Source organism: Trematomus bernacchii, unplaced genomic scaffold, assembly GCF_902827165.1.
Source record: "Trematomus bernacchii unplaced genomic scaffold, fTreBer1.1, whole genome shotgun sequence".
NCBI lineage: Eukaryota > Metazoa > Chordata > Actinopteri > Perciformes > Nototheniidae > Trematomus > Trematomus bernacchii.
This window is the reverse complement of record NW_022987778.1, coordinates 3,329,535-3,355,426: the sequence shown is the minus strand read 5'-3', so window position 1 is coordinate 3,355,426 and position 25,892 is coordinate 3,329,535. Positions and strand designations below refer to the sequence as shown.

The following is a 25,892-nucleotide window of genomic DNA, read 5'->3' as shown; positions in this document are numbered from 1 at the left end:
AGGTAATCACCCATTGCTTAGAGATTGTAAAATATAATGAAGGTACACTGATAGAGAAAAACAACAACTCCATAAATATAAATTAAAAACATGTGCAGCGTATTGTGGTGAAACACACACAAAACGTCCTGCAGCGAGGAAGCCAGCAGGCCACGTGCAGCGTGAGCTCATGCTGCTATTTCACACCTCCTGCTGTTTCCAGGAGAGAGAAATAAATGGAAAGAAAAAGTTTAACAACAATTCCCATTCTTGGGCAAAGCCTTATAATCACCAACACCGGCTCATACTAACAGCCAGGTCAGTTTACAAAAGTCTCTGATAAAGTGATTATTTTGTCGGTTACTTGGGTGGCCCTCCAGCAAAACATTTTCTACCCATTTGCTTCGTGCCATGTTCTCTCCTAGTTCCTAACTGGTCCCATTGTGGTGAATAATTAAGTTACATTGCAAACACATAGACAATTCATGCCCAGTGAGCTCGTCAAATGTTCACATCTCATCCGGCAATCCCCTGAGTTCCTGCTGAAGCATTTAAATTGTCATCAAACGTTGTATTATTCATAACAATCTTACATAACTTTGTGGGAGCAGGAACGTCACAAGCTAAAAATACTCATAACAATCAATAATGCAAAGTGAGAGGCGACTTTTATAATGAACAGTTTTGCTTCATCACGGCTTTTGGCGGCAGTGTTTCTAAGGTTTATCCGGTTCAGAGTCCCACCAATGCCTTTTTAAAGAGGGGAATATGTATGTTTTTATTATTATATAACTGATCTAGGACAGGTATTCATATCTAATGTTCCTCTAGTGATTGTGTGCCAGTTTGTTGTTTCATAAAGCTTCAGACCTACTTCCTCTCACCAATTTGGTTTGTCTGAATGTGCTTCCCTCTCAAACAGGGATGTCACAGTGTATGCTGCTGATATTTTTAGTTTAATCTTAATTTAATCTGGCAAATCAATTAAAGCACATGCGTCAAACTCAAGGCCCGGGGGCCAAATCAGGCCCTTGGTGGATTTAATTTCGGCCCGCAGGATAATTTTTAATTACTATTAGATCTGGCCCGCCTGTATATTGCACCTTCACTCAATCCTGAGGGTTTCCTCAGCTCAGAGCCTGACCCCAAACATTGATGAACTTGCACCCAAGATGAGATGCCAAGTATCTGGCTTGAACTAGCATCACAGAGCAGCACACTGATGTTTCCTTCTGCACTTTCTTTCTTGCGACAACAGGGCATGTTTGGTTTGTTCTTTGAGGGGAATAGTTTTTTTGAAGCTGTTGTTGGCCTGTGGAAAAATGTAATCATAAGAAACGACTCCGGAAAAGCTGCAGATAGAGCCATAAGAAATGAATGCAACTGATTATTTAATGTGTAATGTTGTTTTTATAGGCAATAATTTAAGCTTTGTTAGTTCCAGGTTTAATATGTGCAATAAGTTCATTCAATAAACATTGAACCAGTCCGGCCCTCGACTAGTACAGATTTTGTAATTTTGGCCCACTGTGTATTTGAGTTTGACACCCCTGAATTAAAGGATAGGTTCAAGTATGTCTAAAAACAAGAAATATGCCTATGGGATGCATTCCTAAATACATTTCAATGTAAGTGATAAGGGACAGAGGAAGAAAATTCGAGGAGTGAGGATGAAGATAAGATGTTAGAAAATTAATTTACATTCAGATGTCCGGTGCATCCTATTGAGCTGTTTGGAAGGATGGTAATGTTTAACATAAATTACACATGTGTTGTTAATTCAGACTTGTTTATTTGACAAACAGGTGTACATAATTAAACATCCTGTTGTTCTGTAGTGTCTGTACTTGAGATAAAAACACAACACAGGTCAATCAGTTTAGTGATTATAAGGTAAAATAGTGAAATCCAGGGTACCTTTCTCTTTTTACTGGGTCTTTTAGAAAGTGTGATTCTGTAGTCAACCCTGATTTCCCATTTCATGTTTCAATCCCTGTTAAATGAAACTGTGATTGGATTAGTCTCTTCAAATTGGGATCTCTGTTTTAATGCATAGTTATTTCGGGGCTCCTGCCATGAAAATGTTTGACCTAGTTAAGCAGACTCTGTCTTGTTCCTCTCACCATTCAATCATAACACGTTTTGCTGCCTAACACCATGCACTGATGTCCAAGTCTCCATTTAATTATGCTTATGTTAGCTTAGCATGCCTTTCATCATGCCTAAAGAGAAAGCATAGTTGCTCTTTGGCTTGTAGAGGCGTAATAATGGCTCCTTTTGGCAGCGTTGTTTTAATGGATCTAAAAAGAGTTGTTCAAATAGTGATCTGCAGGTCTGGAGGCACTTAAAAGCTCTGGCTCCTGAATGAAAACACCTAAAATATTACAACACTTCTCCCAGCAAGGCTCCTGAACATATTATGAACAGTAACTCAGAGTCACGAGCAGCGCGGGAGCTTTAACACAGGCCGTGTTTAGCCTATAAATAAAAAGAAGCTGATGTCATTAACCCTTTGACAATTTATTAATAACAACAGCCTGGCATTTCCCATCTCTAAATCACAGATGTATAGCTGTTTTCAGACTGTTAGCATTGATGAAATTCAGCTAAAAGGTAGGCTACTTTTGTCCCTTGAGACAGATCAGATGAATGCTAATGTTGGCAGCCTGGTGCTAGTGTTGTTAATGATGTATCTAAACATATTGTTGATGTATGGTTCTTTATTAGCTAGTTTTTTGATAAGAAGGTGAGAGGAGAAGATTGATAGCATTCTCATGTGTATAAGATAATGCAAAATATGAACCAGCTTGCAATTAGCTTAGCTTAGCTTAGCATAAAGATTGGACGCAGTGGGACAAAGCTAGCCTGGCTTTGTCACAAGGTGAAAAACAACACATGCACCTTAGCTAACTCTTCATAAAACCACCCAAAAACTGTCTCTTTCAAAAAATAAAAAGATATGTTTCAACTTTAGTAAGAACCAGTTGAGCAGTTTCCCTTACTGCTAGTTTTTATGGGAAGCTAAGCTAATAGCCTCCTGGCCATAGTTTGAAATGTACCATACGGATATGAGATTGGTATTGATCTATTTTATCTAATTCTGGTAAGGGAGTAGCCTACATTTACTATTGAACCTACTGTAATACTTAAAAATGTATAATCAATAAAATGTCAATAAATAGTCAAACCCAACTCACGATGCATTCAACAGCAAATGTTGCGTATTTCTTTCTCCTTATAAATGACCTAAACACTTGTTGGCAATTCATTATTTGTCATCAACTAATTATTTGTGTGAGTAATAATGTGAAACAGATTTTATTGTGCCATATCAAATTAACGACAGTCCTATTTTTGATTCAAAAACACTTTCCTTTCCAGTTTTTCACCACAGTATTTCAAAGCTGTCTCTCTGCTCTGCTTTTCCTTGTGGTTTCTTTCATTTTGTTCCCTCAGTGACTCCCATCAGATGACTCAGCCTCTCCCTGAGAGAGCAGTTCATTAGACCTCTTCTCTGCCCATTTCACACGTTTAACATGACACTGATCCAGTTCCAGAGAGGAGAGAGGGAACCATTATTGTTGTGTTTGTGGAGAAGCGCTGACCTCAGTTGGCGAGTGTTTGATGTAGTGAAGTCGGCAGGTTCCTGTAATACAACGGCCACCCTGCAGAATGACTTTGCGCCATGCTGTTGAAAAAAACGGCAGCACACAACACCCATAGACAAGGAAAATAAGTCAATAATCAAAAAGCAGAAACATTTAACTGGTTGCTGGGTATTTAACACAACCATAGAAACACTGGGAAATCAAAAAGGTTGAGCACCTCAGTGAGGGTGAGGGGATTGATAACACAGTTTTGGTTCCTGATTCAGATTTAGAAATCCATATGATTTGGATCATGAAGAAACTGACGTGTGTGTGTGTTCTTTTTTTTTTTTAGGCGGGCACGGTGAGAGACTCCATGGCTAAGTCCCTGTACAGCGCTCTGTTTGACTGGATCGTGTTCAGGACCAACCATGCTCTGCTCAACAAACAAGGACCTCGAGGACAACTCAAAGGTAGGGGGGATAAAAAAAAACACAAACACATATATAAGTACACACACAGAAATACACAATATTTGTAGGAGAGCCACATTTTATTTTCTCAAACATATATGAAAAGAGTGACATAAACAACATTTTCACCCCATAAACTGTTGATTCTCTGCTATGGCTTTCTCAGTGTGATATAAAAATTCGTGTGTGTGTGTGGTGTGTGTGGTGTGGTGTGTGTGTGTGTGTGTGTGTGGTGTGTGTGTGTGGTGTGTGTGTGTGTGTGTGTGTGTGTGTGTGTGTGTGTGTGTGGTGTGTGTGTGTGTGTGTGTGTGTGTGGTGTGTGTGTGTGTGTGTGTGTGTGTGTGTGTGTGTGTGTGTGTGTGTGTGTGTGTGTGTGTGTGTGTGTGTGTGTGTGTGTGGTGTGTGTGTGTGTGTGTGTGTGATGTGTGTGTGTGTGGTGTGTGTGTGTGTTGTGTGTGATGTGTGTGTGTGTGTGTGATGTGTGTGTGTGTGTGTGTGTGTGTGTGTTGGAGTGGCAGCTGGCAAGTAAACCCTGTGGGTGCATCTAAAGGATTAGAAAACAGTGTGTGTGTTTCTGTGGGTGTGTGTGTGCCAAGAACATTTGGGCAGATGGCATCAGGTTCCCCTCAGCTCAGTTTACCCCCTGCGGCCCTTGGTGTGTGTGTGTGTGTCTGCATCCCTTGGCACTGACATCATCTGTGTGTGTGTGTGTTTGTCCTCTCTCTCTGCTGTCAGGGGGTCGATGAGGTTGCACTTTCCTGTCAAGGTCATTGTTCTTATGTACAGATAACAGTTTATATATGCGTGTGCTCATGTATGTTTTTACTACATTGCCCTTCAGAGAGAAATAAACACGGCTGGAAAAAAATAAATATTAATTGGAAACAGCTTTTACGGCCCATTTCATAATTAAAGGCCGCCTTTGAGTGGACGCCTCCTTCAGATGGTGCATGTTATGATGTCATGAATCTTACTGACACCCAGGGGGCAAACCGGGTCACTGGAGCTGTGAAGAAAAGGCATCAATGAAACACAATACAAATATCTCTAAATAATTAAGAACAGTGTTGCTGGAGGGTTTTGTTTTTAATATCCTGATCCTATAAATATGTAAAGTATTAATGGAAACTGAGCTGTCTGTGTTTTTCCTCCAGACCCTGTCCATAGGAGTCCTGGACATCTTTGGCTTTGAGGATTATGAAAACAACAGCTTTGAACAGTTCTGCATCAACTTCGCCAACGAACGACTGCAGCACTACTTCAACCAACACATCTTCAAATTGGAGCAGGTAGGGTTTCATTTTCTACCTCTCCTCTACTCTCTACTCTTTTCTCATTCCCTCTTGGTCCATATACACACAAAAAGTGGTGCAACAATTTGTTTGTAAGCCAAATCATTGTGAGCTTACTGTACAGCCTTTAAGGAAGTGAAGCGAATAATAATAATTTTATAAATCTAGCATAAGTCTACATAAGGATGAGGTTGTGGAGAATGGATGGGTAAAAGAAAACCAGGATTTAAACCCTTTAGACTGCGGTTCAGGTCTTGTGTGAAACCCAAAGTTAATGTTGGCTTATTTTAACACTTTTTTGTTAACAAACTTACGTATTTAGATAGTTAAATACGTAAACATAGGCTAGTTATTTCAACATAAACCCCATGCAATTAGTTTTATTGCCTTAGCATATTCTGCACTTCAGGCGCCCTAATCGCTCCTGGTGTATTTGTGGAAAAAAACACACACAAAATAGCTTCTCGTAAAAAAAGATAATATCAAACAAACCGTGAGAGGACATGTTATTGTACTCTACCATACTGAATTCTCCTCTTTTTGGGCAAAAATGCCATTTTGGCCATTTTATACCATTCAGACCAATGTTATTGTTGCAGCTGCTGATAACACATCATTGCATTTGTGTTTTGCTGCCTCTATGACGATCTTTACAACATTCAAACATTCTTTGTAAAGTGTGTGTTGGTATCGTAGTGACGTCAGTTCATGCAGAAACACATTGTTGTTGCTGCTACACATTCTTTAAAAAATGCCTTCATGGTTTAGATTGATTCAGCTGATGGAGCGATGAATGGACTGACTGGCAGTTGCGTCAAACTGAAAGAAAAAGATTACCTGTTTATCAGATGTGTGTGAGGAGCTGCTTTTGTATTGCTGTCCATGCTTTGTTCAATATTTTTGGAAGGCCACTTTGCCCCTGACATTACAGTAGAAACATCTGTAATTATGTAGCTAGGTTAAGTTTGCACGCACATTCATAGAAACTAAAAAGTCAGAGGAAGGGTGCTGAATTACCAGAAGAGGCTGACAGGCCGGGTAAGGGTGCAGGAGACAAGGAGAGCTAACATTGCCTAAAGTTTTAGTTTTAGTTTTTTTCTCCGACTGGCTTTGGTTTGCTTGTTTATGCCTCTGTATGGCATCACCCTCCCTTTTCTTTTATTTAAAGTGGACCTATCATGCTATATTTGAATAATATAGTGTAGGACCATACCTATATAAGGCATATTTATACTTTTTTTTTTTCAAAATACCAAACAGATCATGCATTTTAGCCATGCCTCATTTTGCTCAATTTGACATTTTTTAGCTCTGTTTTAGCAAGGGCAGATTCAGTGAGAACAGCACCATCTACAGGCCTGGCATATGTACTACAGCGTCTCCAGCGCTTTCGAACGGCAATGGCCGTGACTGTCTCCTCCTGATTGGTGGAGTTGGCCCAATAGCCGTAGCGCCACGGTCCTGACGTCAGGACAGTGTTCAAATCTGGATCAGTTTTGATCAGATCCGTTGCAGCCCCCTTTTTTAGAGATTTGGGTATGGAGGAAATAGAGAGGGTTGTGTTTTCTGACACTTGGTGAGTTCCCTGGAACACCGGGGACACATATTCATGTATAAAAGACGTACAAAAGTGCATTTTGCATCATAGGTCCCCTTTAATTTTAAATATCATTTCATCACTGTTTATCAAAGAGACACCAGCTTAATTGCACTCAAAAGGAATATTACTGAAGCACTGATCAGCTATATTATGTATTCATATATTCTCATTTATTCAGATACCCACTGCTTGAACACCTGATATTCAGTGATTCATTGAACACGCGAGATCAGTGAGAGGGAAAGAGCAGAGATGAAGGACGTTTGGAGGAAATAATGAGACTCAATCTGCGTGAGACTGTCGCCTCTTGTCGTCTTCATTCTGAATTCTGATTGGCTGTGGCAATTTAGCAGGCGGGCAAATCGCTGAAGGCAGAATAAGGAGAAGAACAGAGTGTACAAAAAAAAAAAAAGAGAGAGCAGTGTGTCTGTAAACGAGCGCAATAACGTCCCTTCAGTCTCCATGAAGATCACAGGCTGCCGCTGCTGTAATGATCCTGTTATCTGTTTCTGACAGTTAGCCCTCAGGGTCTATACACACACACACACACACACACACACACACACACACACACACACACACACACACACACACACACACACACACACATACACATACACATACACATACACATACACATACACATACACACGCGCGCGCGCGCTCTGCAGGATGTAACATGTACTAACAAACAGGTTGAGTTACTGTTAATGAAAAATTGATGGTTAAGCACTCTCTGGCTTCAATTCAATGTTAGATGTTCTGCTGTTGAAGCTAATGGTTATGCAAAGTTAAAATAAGGACACAGTTGAAGTAGCTGAAATAAATATGTGAGCACTCTCGCTTAAAAACGTCCTTAGATTAAGATAAGAATCCTATTTTATTTGTCGTGTTTATTTGTTTATTATTCATTCATACAATTATAGGAATAAAGATTCTGTGATATTATTCTAATCAACTGATGCCAATTATAAACACAGGTACAAATGTGTATTCAAAACAAAATGCAATTTCTAGTCAGGCATTGGGAGCGGGTCGTTTACATACGTTTTAAAAAATGCGTTTATTCTGCCCAATTATTAAGGTCCACCAAAAATGACTTATTTCCTTCTTACGTTTAAGTCCCTTTACATACACTTTAACCAAAGATACAATGAAACTTGTGGAAACAAATGATATTATTTCATTTAAAAGAGGACTGTTTTCATCATTTATGAATGTAATGTACCTGTAAAGTGTTTTTGATCACCTTTTGAAAGCGCTGTATAACAGTAAAACTATTTACTGTATATAAAACATGTACATTTGATTCAAATCAACATCTAAAAAGGCATCTAGAATACAAAGTCATTCTGGTTTACTGATGGTGTTGTCTCTCCGTGGCAGCAGGTGCTCGTGACTGCTGTCTCTGTTTTTACTGAACCTTTCACTTGAGGGTTTTTGTTCCCGTGTTATGTTCAACTAATAAGTGTCAAAGTGCCTCTGAGACGCTCGCCCTCACAGGACTCTGCCCAATATTGTTCCAGGAGAGTTCACGTTTATTATCCTTTAATCACCGGGGTCCTCCCAACCTTTGGCCCCCTGCCTCTCTTGAATTTATTTGACAGGACAACAGTTGAGGCGGCCCCTCAGAAGCAGGTTGGTCGAGCTTCCTAATCGAGGGTTGCCAGATCTGAACTGATTTGTGTTTGTTTGAATAAAGTTTAGCAGTTCACGCCACAGGCCCCTCTACCCTCAGTTTGACGTCAGGAGGAGAGACAGCGCTCCACACCTTGTCTGATGCTTTATGTTGAACCTTTAACCGCTGCACTCAAAATGCAGACGCTTTCTTTTACAAAAACCCTGTGAGCTAAGTGATGCTAATCATGCGGAAGTCTTCGTTATTTGTTGTGAGTTTTCGACCAATTTATCAGGAAATTTAAATGAAAATAAGAAGCTTTTTGATTAAAATGTCCTCAATATTTTAAACGTATTTACTTGGAATCAACAGAAATGCCCTTTGTGAACGTTATCAGTGTTTTAATCCTTTTTCTACATATTTACTGAATATGAAACAAAAAAATTCACTATTAATTGCTGTTTTTAAAGTGTTGTATTCACTTTGTTAAGATCGCAGTGATCCCTCAACTGGAAATATAGTGTTTCACTCTGTTATCATATATATAGGTACAAAACATGCATTTTTTTATTGATAGGTGTCAGAGCAAAGAAAGCATTTGTGGCTTCAATGCCTTGCTCAAGGACACCTCTCGAGCTACCAGTCGACACGCTGTATTTTTGGTCCGATCGGGACTTGAACTAGTGCCCCTTTGGTTATAAAGCCAAGTCCCTACAGACTAAGTTACTGCCGCCCCCAGTAGTTTGTTTATATGTATATTTGTCAGGGTTGAGCGAAGCAGGCAGGACCCAAATGCAGGTTTAACCACAGGTGAGGAGGGAGGAGAAAACACAGGGGCACAAGGTGAACAGAATCGGGTAATCAGGCAGGAGGGAACACAGAGACAGGAAGCAACAGACAAGACAGGGGTTAAACACTTTTCAAACTAAAACAGGAAACCAAAAAGACAGATCGACACAGGACAAAAATAAAACACAGACAGATCGTGACAATATTACTGACATTTTCTTCAACTTTCTTTATCTTTACTAAATCAGAAATTAGCACGAGAAAACACATGCTACTAACTCTGGTTCTTGTGGTTTCAATGTGGTATCTTCGGCATGCCGTTAGGCGTGAACATCAGTTAAGTCGTCTATCTAGAATAAAGAGAACTTCAGCAGCATCTGATGATCTGATCAAGATCAAATTTATTTATTTGAACAAGCGTGAACCACTGCTTCCTCTTTGTCCGTCATTCTGACTTTGAGAGGTGATTTTCCATCAGGGGGATTTTCCTCCTCTCTTTCCTCCGGGCTTTACTCCCCTCCAACCAATCAGTTGGTCTTATCAGCAGTGAGTGTGTTTACCTTTGGAACAGCGGCCAAAGCTAATAGGACCACACTGTGTGTGTGTGTGTGTGTGTGTGTGTGTGTGTGTGTGTGTGTGTGTGTGTGTGTGTGTGTGTGTGTGTGTGTGTGTGTGTGGTGTGTGTGTGTGTGTGTGTGTGTGTGTGTGTGTGTGTGTGTGTGTGTGTGTGTGTGGTGTGTGTGTGTGTGTGTGTGTGTGTGTGTGTGTGTGTGTGTGTGTGTGTGTGTGTGGTGTGTGTGTGTGTGTGTGTGTGTGTGTGTGTGTGTGTGTGTGTGTGTGTGTGTGTGTGTGTGTGTGTGTGTGTGTGTGTGTGTGTGTGTGTGTGTGTGTGTGTGTGTGTGTGTGTGTGTGTGTGTGTGTGTGTGTGGTGTGTGTGTGGTGTTTACACTCCACATGCCAATTGGTGCTTGATTTCTTCTCTATGTGAGGACGATATCAGAGTTAGAGAGAAAACATGACGGCCACCGCCTTAGGCAAACACGTGTCCATGTTTGACTTGTGAGGTATCTGTAAAGAAATAAAACACATGTGGAAAGGTTTACCTTCATCTGATATAACGGGAGACTTCTGCTGTTCATTGAGTTCATTGTCCAGGAGTAATTAATAGGATAAGGGTTGAATAGGGACTGCCAGATGTGCCTTTGTTCATACTGATAAAGCAGCTAGTAATTCATAGATTGTAAAAACAGAGTTCTTTCTTTTGATGCAGATTTTCAGATTTCTTGATGTAATCTTTTGAGTCATGCTGGTCAAAAAGGTCCAACTTATTCTAGTCAGATCACACAACGTAGAGGCCTTATTGTGCTTTTTGGAGTTTTCCTTTCCTGTAGTGTGTTTTATGTTTTTCATGGTGTGCAAAGGCTAAAATCCCACATTTTGAGAAACGCCTCCATTGGACTCCTTTGTTTACTTCGGTAACATAACGATATCACTTCGTAACACTCCCGCTTCTATTGGCTAGCGCTCCAACACATTATACGTGATAAGGGGCGGGATATCTCTAAGCGGTCGGACAATCACAACAGAGCCGGCCAGCTAACCAATCAGAGCAGACTGGGCTCTGACATGTCACAGTGGCACAAAATACTTATATGAAACCAGAACGGAGCATCATAGGGCCCCTTTAAATGTAAGAAGCCAAACATATGTGAAATTGAATTTCAAAATGTTCCCCAAACACAGCCAAAATAAAATTATGATTTAAATCAGGAACTATTCTCGACAAAGAGGAAGTTAACAAGATTATAAAGTCAACTGTTTTGCTGTTCTGGTTCTTACTACAATTGAATCAAATCTAATCTTATACAGGCTTCAGTGATTTAATACATTTGCTTTTGTTTCAGTTAGTTGTTTAGCTAAATCAGAGGCATCACTGAACAAGATAAAACAACTACAGTATACTGTCCCAGGTTATAAAATTCACTTTGTTTTTGGGGCAAACATTAAATTAAATTAAAGCATGTAAACATGTCAGAGTAGAGGCACAAAATACAAGTTTGAACCTTAAAGCTCCCATGTCATGCTTTTCCGGTTATTACCCGTCCCCTTGTGTGTTATGTAGCTTTTTATGCATGTAAACGGTCTGCAGAGTCAAAACCCCTCAAAGTACACCCTGTAGCGAGTAAAACTCTAACACAGAAAAGACCTGTCTGTGCTGCCCCAGAAACGCCTCGTTGGAGATTTCTCATTTTCCATTTCTCATTTTCCATTGTTTCTTCCTGGGTTCTGTGACGTGTGAATACCCAAATCACAACAAATGACCGGATTGGCCCAAATGGACCAATCCGCAGAGCACCTCACACACCAGGATCCCTTGGCTAACTAACAGGGAGTTCCCATTGACTTGCATAGAGCTCCCTGAACGCTGGTAATAGACGAGTTGGGATTGTGGAGAAATGCTCCTCCGCAGACCCATTCTCACAGCGTTATAAACCTTTTTTCTTACTCAATATCAAGCCACACTTATTGTTTTTACTTCGGCTGTGAGTGTTTGTGTGTGCTCAGGATGAGTTTCGCTGTTGTCTCCGCTTGTATCGCCGACCCGGAAACCTGTCCGCTCCTCGTAGCAGCTCGCAGCAGCTCGCAGCAGTGGCGAGCAGCAACGAGCCTCGCAACGTCCCGACCAATCAGAGCAAACTGGGCTCCACAGGGAGGGGGGGGGGCAGGAGCTCCAACAAGCCGTTTAGGACAGAGAGTGAATACCTGGTGAATACACATACTATACAGAGATGCTGTATGAGAATCCAATGTCAGTTTGGAAAATTGCACAATATACATCTATTTAGTATAACCTCAACAGTGGAAATATGATCAGTAGAAATGGCCATGACATGGACCTTTAAAATGACCACGCAGCGAGCTTGTCTTTTTCTTGTACTGTATCTACGTCTTTGTCAGTTTCAAACGTTTTTCTCTCTGTGTGCTTTAAAAAAAACACACCAGAACTTGCTCCAGTTCTCATGATTGCACCTCCTGTCTGCTCAGTAAAAACACTCTGCTGTCATAACAGGAGAGAAGGGCGCTGAGGGAGGGAGACATATATAAGAAAGAAGAGATAGAGAGATCCTAACACAAACACAGCCTCTGTACTCAGAGCTCAATAAAGATGGAGGGACGGCCAACCTCAATGACCGCAGCACAACTCGCTGCTTTCTTCAGCTCAGCAGGAAGTCTTTCAGCTATTATTGCTCGCACATTTCTATGTGCATCTGCCGTCCCAAAATGTGTCATGTCTCTCTTTACTTAATATTATTTTTGGTCAGTGGAAACTTTAAGGATCAGTTTGCTAATATTGCAAGTGTTTTGGACACTAAAGGAAACATCCTCTTACAAATGTTTAACTGGACATATGATGAAAGAAGTCCTTTTAATTAAATAAAAGAAGCATTACAGAAGTGAAGCAGTCTAAATGTTGAATGAAAGTCAAGTATCAGAAGTCAAATTATACTTAATATACCAAACCAGTAACCAAATAAATGTTCTATATTATTGATTATAATTAAGTGTAAGCATTGTGTCAACATAGTAGCTGGTACAAGCACTTGTGGATAGTTGAAAGGGGACCTATCATGCAAAATGCACTTTTGTACGTCTTTTATACATGAATATGTGTCCCCGGTGTTCCAGGGAACTCACCAAGTGTCAGAAAACACAACCCTCTCTATTTTCCTCCATACCCAAATCTCTAAAAAGGGGGCTGCAACGGATCTGATAAAACTGATCCAGATTTGAACACTGTCCTGACGTCAGGACGGTGGCGCTACGGCTATTAGGCCAACTCCACTCAATCAGGAGAGACAGCCACTGCCACGCATTGCCGTGCGAAAGCGCTGGAGACGCTGTAGTAGCAATATGCCAGGCCTGTAGATGGTGCTGTTGCTCACAGAATCTGCTCCTTGCAAAAACAGAGCTAAAAAATTTCAAATTGAGCAAAATGAGGCCATGGCTAAAATGCGTGATCTGTTTGGTATTTTGAAAAAAAAAAGAGTATAAATATGCCTTATATAGGTATGGTCCTACACTATTATTCAAATATAGCATGATAGGTCCACTTTAACCTTTAACAATGCATCATGATGGTTACATGAATAATCTGAATCTGCATAACAACTAAGCTTTGACATTTTATACTGAAGGAGGAAAGTGCAATTGTTGCCTCTATATAAAATAAAGTTGTGCAACTTAACATTGTACTTGACTCAATTCAAACTTCAAAGCTTTAACCAAGTATGGATGATGAGGAATGGCTCACATGAAGTGTGTTAGGGCAGTTTATGTAAATATGTGCATGTGTGTTTACCTCTGAACCTGTGTGTCTGCATCCAATGTTCTCTGTGATTCAACACATGTGCTCTCACAGACACAACAAAGTCAGACAGATTAACCGAGTCATTTATCCGTGAGTGTTTGGCTTGATGAGATTTTTAAACAAAAGCACGGGACTTTTTTTATGGCTCAGTTTTTGTTTGCTGGATCAGGTGCAACCTCTGAGAGAAACCAAACATTCGACATTTTCTGAATGCCTCGTCAGTGATTCAGCGGCCTGGAAAAAGAGGAGAGGGTGTCGCATGTGTAGAAGAATCTTCAAGTGCTGCTTTTAATACTTCATCTGTCTCGTTTCAGTGATTTGGTTCCAACACATTCACATTTTTTCTTTATTATTCTACAGCTAGTTCAAAAACACATGCACTGACACATCAAAACATACAGGGCACTTGGGATAAGACTATTTTGTTGTGAAATATGCATGCTCCACCACTACTATAAGCACACAATTCCCATTTATATTAAAGTAACATCAGTGTAAAGCTCCATGAAGTGTACTGAGTGTATTCATGTTCCTCAGAGGAGCAGTTTGTCAGCGTTGCACAAGATATTACATAACCAGCGTTAGATATACAAAGAACAATGTGCTTCCAAGAGGGATAAATCCATTTTGTTTTAATGATCCCACTGCTCTTAATCTGGCAACACTTTAAGAACAGTTACATTTGCAGCATGTTGTTCTTTCCATCATTTGGTTTCGGGCGCTGTGAAGGACATTGCAGTATCTATCGGCTGCCGTAATCGTTTTTTTGATTTTCCCTCATACAAACACCCTCATTCTCTTCTATTTTTGTGCAGCTGCTGGCTTCCTGCCTCGCCAGTGCTGACCCTTACATTTTAGTGTTTATACTTTAGTTTGCTGAGTGTGCATGCTCTTCCCCTGCAGTGCAACAGAGACACACATTGACCTGTGGAGATCCTGGAGAGAGATGGTTTGCATATCTTTAAATTCAGCTTTTTTTAAGGGAAAGTAACCCACGTACTTTTCCCCTTTCTAACTGTTTGATGTCATTGGTTCCTCCCTCAGGGGTATTAAAATGACATGGCTCATATACTTCAGTCGTCATTGGACCCTGGGGGTTTGTCTTTTGACCAACTACCAGCAGCCAGGTGTTTTCATGGTGGGAATTCAGGTTTTTTTAGTGCCGTGAAAGCATCGCTTAGACGTTTTGGTTTTATACCGTGGGAATATGCAAAAATATAGTAAATTCTCGCGCATGTGAGCCACACTTTTCTGCATGTTTTATTATAACCGGGTGCATCTAAGACAGTCAAGAGCAAATGTGTCACCTGATAGTTGTTGAAAAACGTTTTGAACCTCTCAGTGCTGAAGAAAAAGAGAGGAAAACATGACCCTCTCCTCTTAAAGGGGCCCTATGATGCTGTTTGGGGTTTTCCCTTTACTGTAGTTTTTTAGGTTTTAGTGCATGTAAATAGTCTGTTAAGGCTAAAATTTGAAATGTCCCCCCAGAGGGAGTCTAACGCCTCCATTGGACTCTTTTGTTTACTTCCTTAAAGGGGACCTATCATGCAAAATGCACTTTTGTACGTCTTTTATACATGAATATGTGTCCCCGGTGTTCCAGGGAACTCACCAAGTGTCAGAAAATACAACCCTCTCTATTTTCCTCCATACCCAAATCTTTTAAAAACGGGGCTGCAACGGGCGGATACAGATTCCATCTGACCCGACATCAGCCCGGAATAGTGGGCGGTGACGCTCCGCCTACATGGGCAACGCTCCACCTATCAGGGGAATGAGAGGTTGCCGTGGCATGGTAACAGCATGGTAACAGCATGGTAACATGACGCTCGTGCCTCGCCCCCCTCCTTTGCAGGGCAGCGTGGTCAGCTGCAGCTCATTTGCCACAGAATCAGCCCTTGCAAAAACAGGGCTGGAATACAGCAAAGCGAAATGAGGCATGGCTAAAATGCATGATCTGTTTGGTATTTTGAATAAAAACTTCACAGACATGTTTTATATAGGTATGGCCCTACAATATATTATTCAAATATAGCATGATAGGTCCACTTTAACATAATGACATCACTACTGTATGTGACACTTGCGCTTCTGTTGGCTAGTGCTGGTAAACATTTCACGTGGTAGGCTAAGGGGAGGGACATATAAGCGGTTGACCAATCACAACAGCACCCTCCAGTTAACCAATCAGAGCAGACACTTAAAACAAATATGAACCTGAACATAAAAGGGCCCCTTTAATAAACTGTACTATTCTGTGTGTGTGTGTGTGTGTGTGTGTGTGTGTGTGTGTCAACATCAGGAGTTACTGTACATTGGTTAAGACAAGTCTTATTCAGGTAAAGGCTAAATAGTCACTAACTTGTACAAAGTGAATCTTCTCTCTAACAGTTTTGAGATCATTTCTACTTGTTTCCCCCTGAAGTGTTTACTGACCCTCGGTGTTCCTCCTCTGTTTCCCTGCAGGAGGAGTACCGGGCGGAGGGCATCACCTGGCATCACATCGAGTACATCGACAACAGCGGCTGCCTCAACCTCATCAGCAAGAAACCCACAGCGCTGTTCCACCTGCTGGACGAGGAGTGCAAGTACGCCACCTGCTGAACTAAAGTTTATATTGTAGAAGTGTTGCACTTCTGGTTTGATGATGGCAGGGTTTCCTGGAGTTTAACATGAATAATATTATTTATATTCTCTTAAGATTTTTCATTCATGCATTGTATGCTTACTCCAATTCTAGACACTGCAACAAATATCAGTACTATAAATATATATACAATTTTGTGTGGTTATTAACGGTTACCAATTTGGTTTACTGGATATTATAACAAATGCTGAGTTTTGATAACATTAACTCTGGATATTCAGGGGCCGAGTGAATTAGTTGTATTGACCCTAAGTCCCTTATTTTTAGCCCCACTATCAGGAAATATTTTCAACAACAATTTCAAATGACATTTAGAAGAAGCACCAAACAGGAGAAACATTTAATATTTTTTGGAAGCATTATTTGTGGTTGTTTGGCGTATAAGAAGAGCACCAATGGAAGGGTGTTGGGTGTCAAGGTTAAAGTGTGAAGTGTTTCCCTGTGTTTGGTTCCCATCCCTCGCTCCACTCATTAATAATTCACATCCCTAGCTCGTGTGAGTTATGTGGAGAGAGAAACATATTTCACTGCAGCATGCTCTGTTGATATCACTCTGCAGAAGCAGCTTTTATCCCCTAGCTGGTGATCCGTGGAGACAAAGTGCTCGCTGTGCAGGACTTCTCCTCATTAGCTTGATTGATACCAACACTGGAGCTTCTAGCAGAGCTCAGTGAAAGCATAAAGACATTTTTATTCCTCCGCCAGCATCTCGGGGTCACGTTTTTCTCTTTGTTTCCTGTTGTGAAGCGCTCTCCTCCTGCATCTTCTCCCTCCATAAATCAAACTCAGCGATCCTCCCACCCTCGTCGCATAAAAACACATCAGGCGCTACACACACACACGGCTGTATTTATCTATGTCAGCTGTCGTCTTACTTGCCACTTAGGATAGCTGGTTCATCTGGATCTTATTATGTGGGGAATGGAGGAAAAAATTGTGTGTATAGTTTGTGTATAGAAAAATATGTGTGTGTGTGATAGGGAAGCACTACTGGAGAATTGGGGTCAAAGGGGGATCTCTATAGGCAGGGTCTCTCCTGCGGTTTTTGCTGCCACTGGAAGAAGCTTCATGCTAAATGATTACACAGAGAGAAAGAAAGACGCTTAGAGATCTCATCCTTCACAGTTAGGGGAGGCTGCCGGCCCTCTGGAGACGTGGATTAGGTTACTGCAGCATCCAGGGCGAGAGTGGGGGGTTTATTTCTACTGTAACATCAAGCCGTAAGACCCCCGCGGATATACTTCAGCCAGCAGTGTGTTTCAGATGAGTACTGAGGAAGGTTTATATGATGGGAAACATCCCTTGAGCTATGTTGAGGTTGGTAGTAAATGTAAAATGCCCAAATGTGCAAAATAAATGCTGCAAATGTGGTTAATTGAGCAATAGTAACACATTTGGGACAGATTTGTAATCCCTGAGAGTTAATTAAATCAAATAAGATACAAAACGTATTTTTATAGGCCAATATCACAAAACACATTTGTCTCAGGGGGCTTTACAGTTTGTACAGATCAATGAATGACAGTTTAGAAATAAATACAAATATCACAACGTTGTCAATCTAATTGACAAAATGGATGAACTAAAATACAATGAAAGGGAAATAAATGCTGATTCATAGCTTCCATTTTGTAGAAATACACTGCAAATTCATCAGATACTACAATGACATAAAACAGAGGTTAAAACGATCCCTCTTTCCTCTAGTTTCCCCCAGGCCTCCAATCAGACCCTGCTGGACAAGTTCAAGCGTCAGCATGAAGGAAACAGTTACATCGAGTTCCCCGCTGTCATGGAGTCGGCCTTCATCATCAGCACACTACGCCGGGAAGGTCAAGTACGGAGTCAAGGTGAGACGCCGGCCGTTCACTATGTGGACTCTTCTTTGTACGAGGATTTACATCGTTGCTTTTGCACACCTGATAGCTGTTGTTTGTTATGTATTTATTTCAACACGGACCATGCATACAAACATTAATCTCAGAAAAGAGAAGAGATGAATTATGCCAGATTATAGCTAATAGCTAATTTACATCTGCAGTCATTCCAGTTCCAGTATTGTGAGATATAATAGTGTTTTAATTGTCAACCTGTATTAAATGATCCTTAACATGGCCAAAGCTTCACAGATAACTCTACAGGTCTGTTTAAACCAAGCAGGTTTTGAGTAGTTATCTATGCAGTGTTTCATTTTTTAATCGCATTTTTAAACACATGAGAAGCATGCTGTAATATTAAAATAGCCAAATCAATTACACCGGTCATTGGTTGTTGTTGTTCTTCTTCCTTTGAGTGACTGAACACAGAGTCATTTAAGAACTAGCTGAATATATTTTTTAGAAGATAGACAGAAAAGTGCAGGTGCTAGTCGAGCAGTACCTTAATAACCTTCTTTGTGGGTGTTACATGTCAGGGTATTTGAGAAAGACAGCTTTAAATATCTCACAATGAGGGAAAATATAATGTGGACCCTTAAACAGAAGTGAAGTAGTTGTGGTGCAAATCAAGATGGGGTCTTTTCCCAATACCTAAAATGTTGATTAAAGGAGAACTCGTAAAAAGGTAAAAGCCTAAATTCAGAGCTCTCAACAGATGACGGACGCAAACCTTCTTGTTGTTCGGTTTATTTTTTTCAGCTAAATACATTTCTCTGTTTTGCTTCCCAGCTGCACTGTGATCAGAAACACATGTGCTGGCATGAGGCGAGCGTATTGTTGTGTGACTGTATACTATAAATCCATAACAGTCGGTTATCGTGGCTGTGGAAACGTATCCCACGTATCGCTGAGAGCCAGGAGTTGTTTGGTGTGAAATGTGCAGCGAGAGCCACAGTTGTGAAATGTGTCTGATGTTGGCTCGGTAGTGAAGGAGCAGCTGACTCGAATCATATGGAGGCGGAGAATATGTTGAGGGGTTTACAGTTCATAGCTCTGTTATCATAGCACAGCTTTAGTGAGAGTATTTATTGCTCACAGACACAAGATGCAGAAGAAGATGAGAGAGGCTAGTAAAATGTGTTCCTGCATCGGGTTTATGATGTGAGGCAATGAAAGGTGCACAGAAATAATGACTGATGACTCATTTGTTTTTCTCCGATTGAGACCGAAGTAATAGTTGTAGATTTTGGGAGATATGTTTATTTCGCTCTCTTTTTGTAAGTTAGATAAGAATATCAATACTGCTCTAATGGAGTTCTGTTAAATATGTGACTGGAGCCAGCAGCTGGTTAGCTTAGCTTAGCACAAAGCATGGAACAAGGGGAAACTGCTAGCCTGGCTCTTCCAAAATCTGTGTACCAGCACTTCTAAAGCAAGGGGTTTTTCTTTTTTCAACCACTTGTTAATTAAAAAAAAAATCTGAGGAACATCTTCCCTGATAAATAAGAAAAACAAACATAACATGACAAAAAATAATTAAAAACAACTTGGCTGCGCATATATTGAACAGAGTAGGTGATGAAACCAAATGGATATGGGTTGTGTTTCTTCTGAGGGTGGTTTCCTCATATCTTTTTCCTTTTCTAATAATCATCAAATGATATCCTATTTGTTCCGGACTGAAAAACAAAGGGAAAAAAGCATCAAGTAGCGTTTTACCTATTTACTTTACCCTTCTTGTCATCATATTAAGAGCAGAGACTCTAGGAAGTTACTACAACCACCATCCAAAAAACAAAAAGTCCCCCCTTAAAACGACAAATGTATTGATTTATTTTTGGCATATAAATCAAAGAAGATATAATGTGTTTATATAAGAGCCAGGCTAGATGTTAACTCCTATCTCCAGTCTTTACGCTAAGCTAATAGCTAAGCTTAATTTTTAACAGATATGAGATTTTTAAAGGTCACCTATTATGCAAAATCCACTTCTTCATGTCTCTTCTACATCAACATGTGTCCCTCTGTGGAAAGAGACTCTGAAAGTTTCAGGAAAAGATTGTCTCTTTTTGTCCTGATCCATTTATATAAAACCTGTTGAAAATGAGCTGATCAGATTTTGGCCACTTTATGATGTCATAACGATTGTTTGGCTTGTGTAACCATTAGCCAATCACAACCAAGGTAACCCCCCCCCACCTTATCACCTGAATCTCCTCCTAGAGCACCATTGTGTTCTTCTGAACCAAATATCTCTCAGAGGGGCGTGGGGAGGGGCTCCTTATTTTCATCTAAAGTAACAGACAGAGAATCAGCACTTTTGAAACAGGGCTGAAACAGAGGGGATTATGGGATGCTGCAATGATCTGTTTGGTGTTTGGAGCCAAACACTTCAGAGAATGTTTTGTATATATCTGAGACTCTAATATATTGATGAAAAACAGTATAATAAGGGACCTTTAAATCTTTGAACTCGGTCCTCAGAGGAGTGACTAACTCTGAGTGGATGCACATGTGTCTTTGGTTTCTTCAGGACTTCAGGGAGAAGAACACTGACCACATGCGTCCCGACATCGTGGCTTTGCTCAAGAGCAGCAAGAACGCCTTCATCTGCAGCCTGATGGGAATCGACCCGGTGGCGACCTTCCGCTGGGCCGTGCTGCGGGCGTACTTCAGAGCCATGGTGGCTTTCAGGGAAGCCGGCCGCAGACACACACACAAGAAAACTGGTGAGGAAATACGGGGTTTTGAAAATGAGTTGTGCTTCTGCTGTCGATGATGATGAAGGATGAGGATGAAGAAGAAGATATGTTTTAGTCTTCTTCTGCAGTGTTTATTTTCACAACCTAGGAGGAGTGTATGAAAATATCAACACTGACTTATCCAGAGGAGTGTGTGTCTGTTTTATTTTTCTCTAATTCCTATCTTCTTCGTCCTCCTTATTTTTCTTCTGTTTGTTAGTCCACCTTCTTCCGACTTTCTTTCTCATCAAAATTCTTTAAATAAAAGGTGTCCTTTCATTGTTATGTATTCTTCTATTTAACCTATTCTAAAATGGAGGTGATCGGTGCTAAACATCCACTCTCTTCCCCTTTGTTCCCCCTCTCTCTGTTTCAGGGAACGATGCAGCGGTTCCCTGTGCTGTGGTCAAAACCGTGGACAGCTTCAGTTTCCTCCATCACCCGGTTCACCAGAGGAGCCTCGAGATCCTGCAAAGATGCAAAGACGAGAAATACAGTAAGTTTCCCCAAATATCTCAAAACGCCATATTCTAATGTATCATGATGTTTCCTTCAGCAGGAGGACATTGTTCTCACATGCACTACAGTTATCAGGTCCACCTCAGACTATGCAAGTATATCTGATCATATTAAATGGGTTAATTAAAGGTGGGGTAGGTAATTTTGGAGAAACCAGCTCGAGATCGCTAGAATTTGAAAATACACAACCGGAGAAATCTGCCACTTCCTTATAGAGCCCCTCCTCCAACACACACGAACGCGCACATGACCAATGAGGGCACGAGATAAGTTTGTGCACAGATGGAAGGCTGACAGGCAGGTAGGCCATCCAGTTATTTTAGCCGGGCCGGCTCAGATGATTGATCGTGCTTTTTACAGTACTACGGCTTCCACAGATGACATTTCTTTATGGATTTTTTGTCAAAGCACTTTAGATATTCATTGCTATCGGATGTTAAGAGCATTCCATGGAATATAACAAAAAGTGTATCTCGAGCCGGTTTCTCAAACTTACCTACCCCACCTTTAAGACAGAAAAGACAAATTGTGTCTGCTCTTTTAAAACAATTTTTGTTTTTTATTTTGAAATTGTTACGTTTATTCTGGTTTGTTTTGTGTTTGTATCTTTTATTTAAATGTATTTATTTTATGTTTTGTGAGCTGAGCTGTGTAATTTTATATTTTATTATCTCTCTGTACAGCACTTTGGTCTGGAGGTTTTAAAGTGCTATATAAATAAAGTTGGATTGGATTTAAGAAGTAAAAAATACACTATATGAAAGCTCTTTTTTTTAAGGTGGCGTTGGCTGATTTTCACACTTCTTTTTCAATATTTTCAGCCAATTCCACATTTTTTTTATTAAAAATTGAGAAATTCGAAAGCATTAAAGAGGATGAAGTTAATATCAAGACAGCCATTGTGCCACGTTATATTCTAATACAAAACGCTTCGATCTGTTGATTTCAGAAGGTAAAATAAAGTGCAACCGACAAACATTTGAAATATAGATTTCTTTCTATAACAAAACTAGATATTCACAAGTCATTTGTCTTTTTGTTTTAAACGGGACCTATCATGCAAAATGCACTTGTTGATGTCTTTTATACATAAATATGTGTCCCCGGTGTGTCAGGGAACTCACGCAGCGTCAGAAAATAAAACCTCTTTTCCTCCTCCGTACCCAAATCTCTAAAAACGGGGCTACAACGGAGCTGATCCAGATTTGCGTCCGATATGACGTAATATCTGAAATGTAGGCTGGCTTTACACCCACGGCCCTATCAGAAACGTTGCTATCAGAAACAATGCCCGACTGTTTTGGACGTAATATGGTCGGTGTTTACATTAGCATCGCTAACACTCAGAGCTAACCTGTACTGGAGAGCATGTGTGTGAAGAAGCAGGAAATAAAAAGGACCACCTTGTGGTATAACCGGCAAGAGAGAAAGCCTTTGAGCTCCATACTGTTTCAGAAATAATCCTTGATAATCCATGATATGGCGTTTCATCACGCAGAATTTAGTTTAGACAGTAGCTGCCGGGTCCCGCATGAGCTCAGCCCCCTCCTTTTTTATTTTATCAATTATTTATTTTTTATACCCCAAATCAGCACTTTTGAAACAGGAAGTGAAATGGAGGGATATGATGCATGGCTAGAATGGGTGATCTGTTTGGTATTTTGAGCAAAACACTTCATAGACATGTTTTTTATATATTTTTATATATCTGAAACCTATATGCTATTGCCTAAAAATAGCATGATAGGTGACCTTTAATAATCTTTCTCCTTCAAATGAATTGCTAAGGCTTTTTTCTCAACGTTTACTAGTATTTGTTAGCTTTAAGTACATTTATGACATGATATTGTAAGCTCTGGTCTATTTGGTCAAAACATTTATTAAACATCAAATCTAATATCAGTGAAAGAAAACCAATTAATTTAGCTTAAATCAGCGCTCTAATTGAGATACTAAAACAATGAGCCACATTAACAGATGTTCTTAGAAATGTATTCCTTTTCTTCAGCATCAAACTATTTTGAAACTGGACTTCAAACATAAAATGGAGTGTAATTTAACACTCGACTCATCAGAGCAGACTTACGAGGGTGCTCTCTGTTAATGTGGTTTATAATGGCATGGATTCCTCTCGATAAAGGTCTGTTAAATTGAAGTGAGACGTGCCCCTACTTTTAAAATCCCAATCAGAGGCCGTTCACTAAGCTCGAGGAATTAATTCCAGGCTGAATTGAAAAAGTCTTTGCGGTTCAACTTGGGAATAATGGACCACTTACGATTTTCAGCCTCGCTACGCTGGTTTTATTAGAGCTGGTAATAAGATATTGGAAATCGGACATGTGGGTCATTTCGAGCTCTGGTCCGATTGCCTCACCTCTCAGCAGAGATTTAGTTCCCACGCATGAGCAATCAGACAAATGAATCAGTCTTGTGTGAACCGGCGGCGTTTAATGACGCCTTCTTGATTTTCTGCTCGTCCTTTGTCACACATTTGGCTTCAGATCTGAACGTATGTGTCCGTACATGTGGGACTGAGTGTGTCATTGTGTGTTTTAACCTTCAAGTGTCACATGTTGTAAAGCAGAATTTTTTGTTTTCATGCACATCACTCCAATTGGATTTAACTGGAATTGATTTGAAGAAAATTCCCCCAAGGAGTTTCCTACACATTCCACAGATTTGACACATCAATATGAGCACTGTAGTCTTTGGTCATACCACTACGTCTGTAAAATCAGTTATTATAATGTCTTTGGTTGCTCTGAAGAAATATAAAAATAACCCTTTTGAAAGGGCGCTATTAAGCTTTTCGTGGTTTTCCTTTATTTAGAGTGTTATATAGATTTTGTGCATGTCAATGGTCTGCTAAGGCTAAAATCCCAAAGTTCCCTCCAGTTTCTTTCCAACAGAAAATGAGGTTCTACTACTCTCTGCTTAAAAGAGAATTTGCGCTTTTTCTGGTCTTTGATTCAAGATTCAAGGCTTTTATTGTCATTCGTACATAGCTGCAGTGTAGTTATGTCAATGAAAATCTTAGGTCACAGGCTCCTCCAACAGTGCAACACAATAAAACAGATACAATAGTGCAAGTAAATACAATAAAATAGAATAGAAGATTGACATTTTTAGCGAAATTAGTCATTGTGTCGTGAAAGCATTGAGTTTTACCAGAGAAAACCACAAATATAAACTGGAAACACCCAGCTCATTAGCTGCTTGTTTTCATATGCAATATCTCTATTGGCACTGCACTCCCAAAACCAATGAAACACACACACACACACACACACACACACACACACACACACACACCACACACACACACACGCGCACACACGCAAAGCGCTTGGGGCCGACTCGGGAAAAGTAAAGCCAGTCTAAGGCAAGAGCAACATTAATGTTCAGTTGCAGCCAGATAGAAGAAGGGAAGTTGGATAATAAGCGTAAACGTCACAGTCCATGGGAAAAGCCGTCGGGTTATTCTTGGTAAAGATGAGGGGATGGTGTGTCTTGATGTTCATGTAGGAGATGAAGGTGTAGATATATCCAGTGAGTTTTTAATCAGTGTCTTTCTCTCTTCTCCTGCCATAAAGGTATCACCAGGAAAACCCCCGCACTCCTCTGTCAGATCTTCAGGGCACCAACGCTCTGAACGAGAAGGCCAGCTGGTGAGTACCAACCAAAAAGTGTCATCATAGTTGAGTAAAAAAACAGATCAAGGACGTGGAGGGGTTGGTTTCTTGTCTTCAGTGCGTTGTAAGGTACTTGGGAAGTCTTCTTTAAAAACAAGGACAAATGATGGGGTAGATAAGGGGGAGATGGGAGACTAGCTGGGGGTCAGAGGAATTTCCAAAAGTCAAAGTCAACTTTATTGTCAATCTTTCAGTTTGTGTGTACAGACAGAGATCAGAATACCGCTTCCCACAATATATAAAAATATGTATATCCTATATATACACAATCAACAGACACTTTATACATTGCCCTCCTCCCCCCTACAGGGACAGCTTCGGTTAACGGTCGCAGCTCCAGGTCTGGTCGTGTTTCCTCGACGGAAGTCCCGCCCTGGAAGAAGAAGGCATCTTCATCAACTCGACCAGCAGCAAACTCCTGGAGGAGCTCAGGGCATCCTACTGTGAGTCTCACACACACAACACACAACACACACACCACACACACACACACACACACACAACACACACACACACACACACACACACCCACACACACACACACACACACCACACCACACACACACACACACACACCCACACACCACACACACACACACACACACCCACACACACACCCACACACACACACACCCACACACCACTTACCATTATACATCACTTCAGGGGATATTACATTACTTACATGCATTTCCTGGAGACTTATTCT

The 25,892-nt window shown here is 40.6% G+C and overlaps 1 protein-coding gene across 1 annotated transcript in view; it reads left to right on the top strand.

Annotated features, from left to right (window-relative positions):
- The window catches only part of LOC117497287 (unconventional myosin-IXAb-like), a 148,748-nt gene that overhangs the window by 96,188 nt on the left and 26,668 nt on the right, over nucleotides 1–25,892 (top strand). Inside the window, 11 exon segments of the mRNA XM_034149234.1 lie at nucleotides 3,922–4,011; nucleotides 4,013–4,039; nucleotides 5,194–5,328; nucleotides 16,174–16,295; nucleotides 18,062–18,167; nucleotides 18,169–18,204; nucleotides 20,765–20,960; nucleotides 21,349–21,472; nucleotides 25,085–25,179; nucleotides 25,493–25,545; nucleotides 25,548–25,630. Of these exon segments, the coding sequence (XP_034005125.1) occupies nucleotides 3,922–4,011; nucleotides 4,013–4,039; nucleotides 5,194–5,328; nucleotides 16,174–16,295; nucleotides 18,062–18,167; nucleotides 18,169–18,204; nucleotides 20,765–20,960; nucleotides 21,349–21,472; nucleotides 25,085–25,179; nucleotides 25,493–25,545; nucleotides 25,548–25,630 (1,067 nt within the window).